We start from the raw sequence: 12,945 nt of genomic DNA, 5'->3' as shown, positions 1-12,945 counted from the left end.
CTATTTAGATACTCTTCTAGATGGACTAGAGGGTTACTGCCGGCCAAGAGAGAGAGTGAGAGAAGCAGAGTGAGAAACTAACTGAGGGAATAATGTGGCATTGCTTCAAACATCAAGTTAAAGGTGATAATTCAGAAAATAATGCAGAGGTACTGCAGATCTCTGAATAGTTAAAGAATAGTCAATTATACAAACTAAACGTGTAACATCATGGCCATTAATCAAAAAATTCACTCCATAAACATGCCAGTCATCTTAAATTTTACTATATATGCTTCAGTAAAAATTGAGTACTAATTTTAATCTCTTAATTTAATAACATAATTTGATTACGTGTTTATACCTCAAAAGCTTTATCCAGAAGATTCTGCTCTCTTAGTTGGTTTCCTTTTGTGAAAAAAAGTTCAGATATAACTTTTGGGTCCTTTGGTTTCAGCTGGAGAGCCTTGTCGATAGCATCGAGTGCCTGCCAACAGGAAGACAGAATGTAGATGAGATGAAGAAAAACTAACTTAAATGATAATATTTATACTTTTTGTCCTTAAGTATTAGCTGGTGCGGTAAATGACAATCAAAACACATTCTTCATTCTCTCTGATGTTCTCACTGAGAAATAATGTGGCTCTGACAAATAATTTTCCTATACTCCAGGGTTTCCATTAATACTGTGACAATGACATGTCCCTGACCAGTCCACAGGGAAGTCGGTGATAAAGATGAAAGAAAACAAGACCTGAGGTGATTTGCCCTGCCTTTGTCCATCTGGACCACTCCAAACACAGCCTCCTCTTAGGTCCCTGGTACCCACTCTGCCCCCAGCACCCACTGCCCCACTCCCTGTAGCTAGGGATCCTTCAAAGCACAAATTCCACCCTGTTGCTCTTCTCCTTAAAAGCCCAAGGCTTCTCCAAGGATAAAAAATAAAACCTTTGCCCTGGTCCCGAGCCCTGTGGGGTGTTGTCTTCAACAAACTCTGTGGCCATTATCTTATACAGTGCTCTGCTCCCTTTATGCCCATCCCTCAGACTTGCCATTTGCTGCTGCCACAGGGCCTTTGCATATACTTTAACTGGCCTGCAATGCTTTTCACTGCCCCCCTTCATCTAGTAACTTCTATTTATCATTCAGCATTAACCTTCATATCACTCCACAGGGAACCTAACCTTTCAGATCACGTAGGTCCCTAATAACATGCTTGTTAGGACCATGACACTCTTCATGACATTACTGAGCATAGCTTTAATTCTACATTTATTTTTGACTGCTTGTTTAATCTTGGTTTCCTCTTCTTCTATAAACTCCATTGGGACAAAGGTGATTTTTTTTGTTTTTCTTATACTACTTTATTCCTGGTACCTACCACAGAGGCTGGCATATAGCAGGCATTCCATAAGTACTTACTGAATCGCTCCATAAATTCAAGTCACATAACTTTTCAAATGGAGATAAACAATAATAGTTGAAATACAAGGTCACTGACCTGTATAAAGACTGCTATAAGGATTCTATAAATAACATATTTGAAGGAAGATAGAAAATGATGAAACATACAAATGTTAGTCTATATCTAGTTAGGTGAAAACAAATTGAGATGCTATCACATAAAATCTTTAGACCAAGGATGAACCAAGAAAGTATTGTTTCAAGGGGACATATTAGAATTAGGGGGTAACTGTGAAAAGCATCCGTAAGATAGGATATGTCAATGGATGACATTCAAGATTGCTCAGCCTCATAAATGTGCAGACTGGAGAATCATTCAGGCACACCTCATTTTCTACCTGTGAATCCAAACAATTCCAGTGTGCTCCCTACCTTGTCGTGGAGCTCCTGCTTGCTGTAGATTGCTGACAACAGGCGGTAGCATTCAAGGCATCCGGTCTCTTCTGACACAATGTGGTTGGTCATCTTCTCAGCTTCTTTTGTCTGACCCATCACAGCCAAAACCTGAGCCTGCAAAACCACATTGAACTGGCTTAGGAGACACTGGTATCACCTCATCAAACAAAGCATTTCTGAAAACAGGCATTCCAGAGACACTCCAGAAAAAAAATGCTTAGCATCTATTTGCAACTCAGAGAGAGAGCTGAATTCCCACAGTGTACAGGTGTAAAATTTTATTTGTTTATTTATTATTTAAGGCATATGCATGCACTGTGTGTGAATAGCAGGGACACCAAAGACATCAACGAAATGACTTGACTTTTAAAAAAATTCGACTATCTCAAAAGAAATGATTTCATATGGTTTCAACAGGATGTCATGTTTACAAAAAGATAAGATTGATTTTTGCAGATCTAAAGAAGAGTGGCAAAAATGCACATTTCCAAAAATTGAAATTAAAAATATTGCTGATTATTAATTTCTTCAATTTGAGAACCATATTCTAGCTATGTTAGAGAATGCCCTTGTTCTTAGGACTGTATGCTGAAGTATTTAGAAATACAGGGCGGGGCGCCTGGGTGGCTCAGTTGGTTAAGCGTGTGCCTTCGGCTCAGGTCATGACCTCAGGGTACTGGGATTGGAGACCTGCATCTCCCTCTCCCTGTCAAATAAATAAAATCTTAAAAAAAAAAAAGAAGGGCATGAGATCTGTAACTTTTGTATGGTTCACAAAAAAAAATTAAACGTATTAACACTAAGCATCTGCACACATAAATATGCACATATGTACATATGTGGATGCATAAACACATACATACATGATAAACAAATTCATCAAAACACTAAAAATGGATAGAGCTGGGTGAAAGGGGATACATGAGCTATTCAGTAAACCAAAAACTTAAAAAAACTTTTTTGGTGTCTACGTCTTTGGTGAATGGCTCCCACACTGGCTATATGGGTATTCAGAAAATGGATCTATGGTAGTGCTCTAGTTCCAATTCTGGGGCTTCTGACCCAGCTCCCTGCATGGCACACTGCATGTCCGGCTCATCTCTTTAGCCTACGCACTCACCAGGGCCAGGCGGAGCTCCCTTTGAGAAGGTTCTAGTGCCGCGGCTTCCCGGTAAATCTGCAGAGCCTCGTCATACCGGCCCGTGTTATAATACAGCGCTCCCAAAGGTGATAATAGCTCTGCTTTGCGTGCCACCTGTAGGGCCCTGAGTTTTTAGAAAGGTGAACTGAAATTCTCATAGGTACATTCTGAAAGCGCGAAACGCAGGTTTAAGGAGGATGGTCCATGGTTTGAGACTCTCCAACGTGGTCTCTGTTTTTATAATCAAGAAGACTGTTTTTAAAACAGTCTTGCCACCCTCTAACTATAATAATGTCTTTAGTGACTTCTCCATATGGAGACTGAGCTCCAAGGATCTTTCCCACTGATGGTGATAGGCTGGTTCCATGCATGCACGGTCTGCCCCCCATATCCATTTTCGAAACTGCTATTTGTGGCGGGGGCTGCAGTCCGCAGCCTCAGAAAACAATTCCAGCCTTGGTTCTAACCCAGGTTCTAACCTGCTGTTCTAACCAGTAGGACTTTAAGCCATCCCTTAAGATACCAATTAGTATTTGGCATTAGTCTCTTTGGAGAGGAGAATCTGGATTGCCCGAATTGGCAAAATCGGTTACTATTCTAAGAGCATGTCTGTTCCGATGACATAAAAATTGGAAGGGTGGCTACTAAGGTCTTTGGGCAACTTACAAAGTGAAGAAAAGGAACTTTACCGTTTGTACCATTCTTCAGCGGCATTGTTGTCTCCCAAGGACCTGTAGAGCCTCCCCAGATTCACCATGGCCACGTGATGACTTGGGCTGAGTGTGATGGCCTGTTGGTAATAGGCCACTGCCTTCTCTGGAGAGCCTGTAGCCAGGGGTGGTTGGTGAGAGCACAGCAAGACTTAATTATACAACATATGAGGCTCTTCAATTTCTCTTCTGATGTATATCATTCTTCTTCATATTACTGAGTCATACCATCAATTATTCAGTTTGTAAATGAGCTTGCATTTTGGCTTCGTCTCCTTGCCACTGTGTAGCTTTGGACCATTTTACTATTCATTCCCAGTTCCAAGGAAATTAATAATAAAAAAAGGCAATAAAACCTAAAATCTGCTTTTTTCTTAATGTCTAGCATTTTAGCCCAAGTGTTTTTTGGCCTTTGCCCTAGCTAATATGATGTTTTGAGATTATCAGTGACTGTTGTTTATACAAGATACTGTTACTTCTCATTATATGAAAAAATAGATAGGCTATTATAGGAAAAAAAACTGTCCTGAAACTATTTCTAAGCATTTAGAAATTACTCTACCACAATATAGTAATCAGGGCACTGCTTTATCTTTTTTAAAATCAGACATTTTTGTTAAATGGTATTTATGTAATGGGACTTTAAAAAATAGTAATAATGCCACCTTGCATTTGTTTTAAAGATTTTTAATTAATTTGAAAGAGATTACAAGTAGGCAGAGAGGCAGGCAGAGAGAGAGGGGGAAGCAGACTCCCTGCTGAGCAGAGAGCCTGATGTGGGGCTCGATCCCAGGACCCTGGGATCATGACCTGAGCCGAAGGCAGAGGCTTTAACCCACTGAGCCACCCAGGCGCCCCATCTTTACAGGTATTTTTGACACAATTTAGCTGACTCTTTAAAAAGAAGATTAATTAATTAATTAATTAATTTGAGAGAGAGAGAGAGCGAGCGAGCGAGCACGTGCGCGCATGAGCATGCGAGCTGAGGGAAGAGCAGAGGGAGAGGGAGAAGCAGACTCTGCACTGAGCATGGAGTCCAGTGTGGGGCTTGATCTCAGAATCCTGAGATCATGACCTGAGTTGAAATCAAGAGTTGGCTACTTAACCTCCTGGGCCACCCAGGTGCCCCTATTTAGATGCCTTTTGCTACCCTTTAGCTGTGTCTTGGTACTTAAGAGGTATTACAAAATATATCAAGGTATTGCTTTAAAGCTATAGACACTAAAGTGTAAAGGGCACTTAAGAGACCTGACAAAAATCCCAGGGCAACTGAGGATGAAGACCAGAACTAGAATCAAGCCTCTGGTGAGATTCCCCAAAGAAGCTTCCTCGTGAAATTACATCTAAGTGACTGAACTGTAGAACGGTCTGAAGTTCTAGATGAAATGGAATGTTTATGACCTGCAGACACGTTCTCAAGTGCACCTTCTTTGAATGGATGTCCGCACCATAAAGATTTTATGTCTGTGTAGATCTATGTACAGGTCACTGGTAATAGGGAGAATTTCCACCAGTACAAAATACATGACTATGAAGGAAGTGGCAAGAAGATATACAGGGTAGCCAGTGGGATTTTTAGGGGAGTAGCATTGTTTGTTGTTGAGGTAGAAGGAAGAGGGAAGACCAGATCAACAGGGGGTCTCTTCCAGTTTTTATATCTTCAGGACACCTAATGTATTAGTGTGTTGCTAAGAAACCAGCAGGTGGCACTACAAAACAATTTTACGTGTAAATATAAGGGTCATTTCCTAGGAGTTTTGGAATGTAAATTTACGTTCTATTAAACAGAAAAGTTTCAGATATACTAGAAAATAAAAACCCCTTTGAGCATTCATACTGACAAGATAATTAAACTAATTTTATCACAAGGCAGATAGCCTAATAGTCAATGAGAATAGAACAGTGTTTTTGTATTAAATTCAACTACCTTTTGATTCCTTATAAGTATTCATAGCATGCCAACAGTAGATGGGACACAAATCATAAAGAAAACAGAATCCCTATCCAGTTAAGTTTTGCATTAAATAAGATGGAGTAAGTATATTTTATATAGCACCTGTCATATAAGAGCAGTCTATCAATAATAATAATATAGTTTCTGTAATCTACATCAAGTAAAGAATGATGGAACAATTCTGGAGCCTTTTTAAAATCAGACATAAAGAAGTATTTTCCATCTGCTGGTAAGTAGATTCAGAGGCAAGCCGTGTATCATTGCTGAGGACTGTTTCATCATCACAGATTAATGGACTTGTCTAAATGATACTCAAAAGCCTGCTACTCATTAAATCAGCAAGTATTCTAATATGTGGGGAGTTTTTCTGAGTGCTATACAAACTGGGTGGATTTTACTGAGATGAACTTGAAGACTTAGAGAAATGATAGCCCACAGTACAATGTAATGGTCAACGGTGTGAGTTTCCTGCCAAGCCCAGTGATGTTACTTAAGAGACATCATTTGGGTGGTTGCCATTTTGCTTGATAGATAGTATTATCTCATCTCAATGGAACAGGTTCTCTTTAATTTCACTCACCAGTATCAACTAAGAAAACCCCATAGTTGTTGTGTAAGTCTGAGCTGTCTGGACAGCTCTTTATTCCAGCCAGGTATATCTCCTCAGCCTCCTTAAATCTCTCCTTTAAAAGAGAACAAAGGAGAATAAATGAGAAAGTTCAAAACAACAACAACAACAACAATAAACTGAATAATAGAACAGGAAAAGTAAGAAACCAATTTACTGAGCATCTATTATGTAACAGGCACCAAGATCAAACAGTACATATTTTGAATTAAAGTCAGTACCAATGGCACAAATTCCTACAGTTCATATCCATTCCTATTTAGTTCCTTTAGGGCAAACAAGCAGATGTTTACTAAGAAGGGACATGTAGAAGGATTTGCCCTGCAATTGGAAAAAGCCTCAAATAGTTGTTTGACTGGGATGCTCTCCACCCCAGTAACTCTGTGTGAAAATGAGTGACACATCCACAGAGGAATATCTTGAGAGGTGACAATCTGACTGGGAGCCAAGGAGGCCTGGGACATCCATCTAACAGCTGCACTTGGCAGAGCTAACACTCTCTTTACATACTCTGCATGGTTTATTTGGGGAGGTTTTTGAGGAAAGAAGGAGACTGATGCTGATTACAGGAGGAACTGGCCTTGACCTTTCTTTAATCAAAATAGTTCTAGAGTCCACCCAACTGTGTGCTGCTTCTTTTAGTCAACCTGTGTTTTCATTTCAGAGCCATATCCTCCAATAGGAATAGACGTCTCTCCAAAGGTAGACCTCTAACTCTTATTACTGTGGCAAGGCCCAGATCAACTGCCACATCTTCCTAATTGTCCTGCTCTTCTTCTAAAGATTTGCTTTAGCACACTAGTAATTCTGAACTAGCTATTAGGTACATTTTTCACAGGGTTACACATTCTTTCACAATATAGAAGGTAAAACCTACTTAATGAATCAAAGCTACCCAGGTCCTAACAATTACTCATGAGTAAACAATTTCACAGTTTCCTGGTACTGCTGGGAAGGTCAGGTAAAAGGAAATAATCAGGTGTAAAGCACATAGCAACTTTTCCTTGAATATGCTCTGCGGGTAGGCATTTTCCATAATTTTATCACATTTACTACTATTAAGTATTCAACCAGACACACACCAAGGGAATGTACAGCATCAATTTTCTCAAATGTGACCCCTTTGGCTTGTGAATAAAAATGCACTGAGCCTTGTGTTATAAGCCAAAGAGCCTCCATTTGATTTGACCCAGAAAAGTAAAGACACTTGACTCTCTGTGGAAGGACCACTGTCATTTCTTTGAAACTTTATTTACTTATTTGTTTATTTGTGAGAGAGAGAGAGAGAGAGAGCGCACATGTGCACAAGCGTGCAAACATGAGTTGCTGGGGGGGGGTGGGAGAGAATCTTCAAGCAGACTCTGCATTCCAGAGCCTGACGACGCAGGGCTTGATCCTACATCTCCAAGATTATGACCTGAGCTGAAATCAAGAGTTGGACACTTAATGAATTAAGCCGCTCAGGTGCCCCTAAGGCCATCTCTTTGAATCCACACATTTAAGTACCATTTAGGAAACAAGGTGTGGTTTGAATTTGGCAAATTTCACCTATTTGAATTACAAAGCCACAGTCCAGCGAAAATGCAGATCCATGTTTCTAAAAAGTATATGTATTTTCGATTGCCAAACAGAGTCTAATTTAGAAAAATTAAAGAATAAAAATCTCAAATCTCAAAATAATCTTTCAATCTATTAAAGGGAAGAAAAACTTTATGAAGCTATCATTCACTGTAGGACCAACAAATTTGTGTATGTGTGTTTAGAGATAGGCAGGACACAAATTATTAAGACTCTAATCATATTAATAGCTACCAAGTACCACTGCATACTTCTCATTTACTCATTCACTCAGGACATGTTTACTGCAAGGCCTACAGAGAGTGTGGCACAGCGATGAAGCAGTGGGCTGCCAGTGCATGACTACGCGCATTGGAATGCCAGTCCCACCATTTACTATCTATGTGACCTCACTTTTCTACGTGCCCAGTTGTAAAATAGGATAACAGTAGTACCTATCGCATAGGGTTGTTATATGAAATGGATCAAAATATGTGAAGCACGTAGAACAATGCTTAGCACACAGCCCTTTGTCACTTTAGCCATATCCTTGTTATGATCATTAGTTAGTGTTAGCATTATTACTGTATCACTAGGAGACAGATCCCAAAACAGGGAGGTGAAGAGAACAAAATACCTCTATCAGGGGCTCAAAAACAAGTGAACTAATAAATACAACCCAATGACAGCGGTGTTTTAAAAAGGGAAGTACAGCTTCTCTTGAGCTCAGGAGTCCTAGAGTGGCTCCTGTGGCCCCATGAGGAGTCGTGGCCCTGTCCGAGTAGCCAGGAGTCTCAAGTTCCTTTCCTACAAGAGCTCTTCAGTTAGCTTTAAATGAGAAATAATTAACTAACCCAGGTGTTTCTTCTTTTAACTTTTCTTAATCATCTTCTGAAACAGAAGTCAATAAACACCTCATATCCTAGAGGCAACCAGAAAAAGAATACCCTGGCTAATCCAAAGCTGGGTTGTCAGCTCCTAGAGATCTCAAGTTTCCTGTGTTACCATTCCACAAGTGTTACTGTTCGATTTTAATGTCACCTTTGTCTTAAAAGGATCAAATTCTCTATGCTATATGGTACTTTTAAAACGCACTAACATAGTCATGGTAAAATCAAAACTTAAAAAACAAAACAAAACAAAAAAAAAACCCATCCAACTGTTAAAAATACAATGGATGAGATTTTCAGCCAAGGAAATAAAAGAATATTAGAGCTGGAAAGAATGATACTTTAGACTTATAAATAAATAGAAATATACTAAAGAGACACTAATTTGCCACCATTTTTAACTAATGAAGAAACTTGGGCACAAAGTGGCTAAGAGATGTGGCCCATATCTTACAGCTACATGGGAAGAGGTAACAGAATTTAGGTTTTTGGTGGACAGGGAACTGAATAAGCCCTGCATAAAAGCAGTATTTCTGGCAATAATGGTGTCTCTGGCATCAAAAGAAACAATTATACTTTTGGATATCCATCTGTCCTGTCCACAGATATTTTGTGAGCACCATATATGTGCCAAGTACGCAGGGGAGACAGAAGAGTGAACAAGACTGACACAATCCTGACATGAAAGTCGAGTGGGACGCAGAGAGGAAGACGACATCACAATGTACTGTGACAGTGTCATGGGGGGAGAACCACAAGGGCAGCTAGGAGTGACACTCAGACCTGGGGTGAGATAGCTCCTCGACACCTGTCATGATCCAAATGCCTGAGAATGCTGGATGCATTACATCCAGCAGCTGTAGAACATAAAGATGTTTTGAAAAAAATCTGTGGCTACTTCAGATCTAAGAAACACCACTTTATAAGTAATGTGGGAGAACTGTGAGAGAACTGAAAGGTACTTTTCCTGAAAAGAATAATACCAGTGTCTTCACATTCTGACTTGGCGAAGTCAAATATAACAGTCAACAAGAGTTTTCAAGGGCAATTCCTCCTTCACCTGATTTCATTTTACTTTCCCCCCACCTTCTTGTTGCTCTCAGAGAGCCAAAGAGATCATCTTTTTCATCTAAAACTTCTCTTACTGGGGGTTTATGAGCTGGGTTTCCACTAGAAATGCAATTTTCAAGGTCCAAAGAAGTAATGGGATTTAAAAGAGCGTGTGTGTCAAGAGCAAGTGATGGCATCCGTGTGCCCTTGGTCATCCAAGGGCAGTCTCAAGACTTGGGCTCTATGAAAAATGTCTTCAATATCTGTCTTTTCCTTTTGCTGGACTGTAAATTACAAGGAATGATTAGCTCTACTTATTAAAAAATGAGCAGGGACCACCACCAAAGAAGAAAAATACCTTCTAGGTGTTTATTTAAAATAAATTCCACCTTCTCTGGAAAGGAAATGCATTTATCTTAACAAGTAGTAGTCCTGAATCCCTGAAGCTCTATTTCAAGCACTCACTCTCTATTTACCTCATCTGGCTAGATGTCCTGACCTAAGCTCATCATTCCTGGTCTCTACTGACTTGTGAGATCCAGAGGAAATGAATATAAGTTATTTATAGGACAACTTTAATTAAAAATGGTTGTGACCAGAGAATGGCTCTGACAAATAATACTGTCTGCCGTACACCAGAGTCCCCAATAACCCCTGTCTCAGCATGAAATCACTTTTGAGTGCGATGGTTAGAATGGGCAGCCTGCAACCATGGGCTCCTCTCCAAGACTCAAGCATTTTCAGTAGGGTGGAAAGAAAATGGGCCTTGGGGGAGAGATAAAACACAGTCGACATCTCCACTTTTTACATGCTGTAATTACCCAACATGACATGCTTTTTATTTTTACCTCAGGGAAGGGAAAGTGAAGAGCAGATCTTTGGAAAAAAGCAACTCAACTGTAATTTACTCTTGTGGGCTAACTGATATGTCTGGAAAACTTCTTGTAGTTCAAGTTGCAGCAACCAGGAGGACAAATGGACACGGGCTAAATGCAGCCATCCTCAGACTTCATGGTTTTGAGATCCTTTTGTATTCTAAAAATTACTGAGGACTCCCAAAGAGCTTTGTTTATGTGGGCTATATCTATCACTATTCACCACGATGAAAATAAAGCTGAGAAATATAAAAAATATTTATAGTTCACTTAAAACATAATAAACTGAACCATAATACATTTATATAAAAAATAAAAGAAACTTTTCCACAGCAAAAAAACACAAATTAAAAAAAAAAAAACACCAAACTAGTGAGAATACTGGCATTATTCCATATTTTTATAAATCTCTTTAATGCCTGGCTTAATAATAGAAGACAGATGGATCCTCATATGTACTTTAATGCTAGTCTATTTTTTTAAGATTTAATTTATTTATTTCAGAGTGGGGAGGCACAGAGGGAAACAATCCCCAAGCAGACTCCCTGCTGAGCATGGAGCCTGACTCAGGGTTTGATCTCAAGACCCATGAGATCACGGTCTGAGTTAAAACCAAGAGTTGGACACCCAACTGACTGAGCCACCTAGGTGTTCCTGTGCTAATCTACGTTTATGATTTTAGTTGAAGTATATGAAGAAACATAGACATTTAATTGGAAAGTGGGAGAACTTTTTTTTTTTTAAGTTTTATTTACTTATCTGACAGACAGAGATCAAAAGTAGGCAGAGAGGCAGGCACAGAGGGTGGGGGGCAAAGGGGGGAGCAGGCTCCCTGCTGAGCGGAGAGCCTGATGTGGGGCTTGATCCCAGGACCCTGAGATCGTGACCCGAGCCAAATGCAGAGGCTTTAACCCACTGAGCCACCCAGGCGCCCCAGTGGGAGAACATTTTAATGTCTTTTCGTAATTGTAAATACATCATGGAGCCTCTAAAAAAAAATACTGTATGCTCATGAGAGAAGGAGAGTTTAAAAAGGCAAATTACTTGTTAGTAGTATTATGAAAACTGCATCGACCTTCTTGGATCTCAGGGGTCCCCAGTCAACACTTTGTGAACAGCTGGTTTAATGAATGGCCCATAACAGGTACTTAATATATAGAAGGTATAAGATGTGATATTCCAAAGTGGTGAAGGACCTACAGAGATTGGGATGGAAAGTTCTCCTAGTACCCTGACACCGTGGTCATGCACCTGAATTGTTTTCTAGAAGTATTTTCATTCTGATCAATGATATGAGCATACATAGCTCTAAGGTATTTCCCATTAGCCCCATGTCTTTATTTGCAATGATGAACCTGGGAAGTTTAGGAGCAATGGATGTTTAAACTCATGCCAATGATTTCTCTAAGAAACTTTAAAATATGGCAGTTCAAAATACAGAGCAGGGGCGCCTGGGTGGCTCAGTTGGTTAAGCAACTGCATTTGGCTCAGGTCATGATCCCAGGGTCCTGGGATCAAGCTCTGCATCAGGTTCCCTGCTCAGTGGGGAGCCTGCTTTTCCCTCTCACTCTGTTACTCTGCCTACTTGCACTCTCTCTCTCACTCTCTATGTCAAATAAATAAATAAAATCTTAAAAAAAAAAAAAAAAAACAAAACAGAGAGTAGAGATGCCTGCTTTCTCACTCTCTCCTTTGCTTTTATTTTCTTTACAAAACAGTTCTTCCACCTATCAGTCCTCAGCAGGGACATTCATAAGAAACAAGCTGCCAATATTTGATGTCTAATTCTCTTTCTTATCCAACTAAAATGAACCAAGTAACTTGGCATTTCTTCTCACCAAGGAAATGGTAGGTCTTTCTTAATCTTGAATATTTTTTTTATCACCCAGCAGATTGTGATCAACACTACTCTGTGATAATTTATGCAAAGAATAATCACTTTAAAGAGGAAATGCCAAGAATCATTAAAGAAAAGCTAAAAGTGCGATGAGAGTAAGCAATTACAGGTGTATAACACTGTCAGGAGACCACAAAAAAAGGGGGGGAGCCACATTTGCAGAGAACTGCAGTTCTCCCTTCCCTGATCTCTAAAATCTTCTCACACCATTTGTCCTCATTCTCTGCACTTTCAGGCATACGATTTTCTATTAGAGGAAAAGATCCCACTCTTCTTCACCCCAGAGCCTTCATGTGGTCTATTCCCTCTAGGCAGAAAGCTTTTCCCATTCTTTTTTTTATCTTGTTGATATCTAAAAGTTCTTCAGGTAGCTGATTAAATGCTGCTCTTTGGCCACTGCCCCT

General features: G+C 39.8%; 1 protein-coding gene across 1 annotated transcript in view; it reads right to left on the bottom strand.

The window, feature by feature from the left end:
- The window catches only part of TMTC1 (transmembrane O-mannosyltransferase targeting cadherins 1), a 255,687-nt gene that overhangs the window by 8,290 nt on the left and 234,452 nt on the right, over positions 1 to 12,945 (bottom strand). The window contains exons 14-18 of the mRNA XM_032855161.1: positions 6,225 to 6,327; positions 3,670 to 3,805; positions 2,960 to 3,104; positions 1,816 to 1,953; positions 344 to 466 (exon numbers count right to left, since the gene is read on the bottom strand). Of these exons, the coding sequence (XP_032711052.1) occupies positions 344 to 466; positions 1,816 to 1,953; positions 2,960 to 3,104; positions 3,670 to 3,805; positions 6,225 to 6,327 (645 nt within the window). The remainder of the gene's footprint in view (positions 1 to 343; positions 467 to 1,815; positions 1,954 to 2,959; positions 3,105 to 3,669; positions 3,806 to 6,224; positions 6,328 to 12,945) is intronic.

Source organism: Lontra canadensis, unplaced genomic scaffold (genome assembly GCF_010015895.1).
Source record: "Lontra canadensis isolate GAN:19392208 unplaced genomic scaffold, GSC_riverotter_1.0 scaffold9, whole genome shotgun sequence".
NCBI classification, from domain to species: Eukaryota; Metazoa; Chordata; class Mammalia; order Carnivora; family Mustelidae; genus Lontra; species Lontra canadensis.
This window is presented reverse-complemented; position numbering and strand designations above follow the sequence as displayed.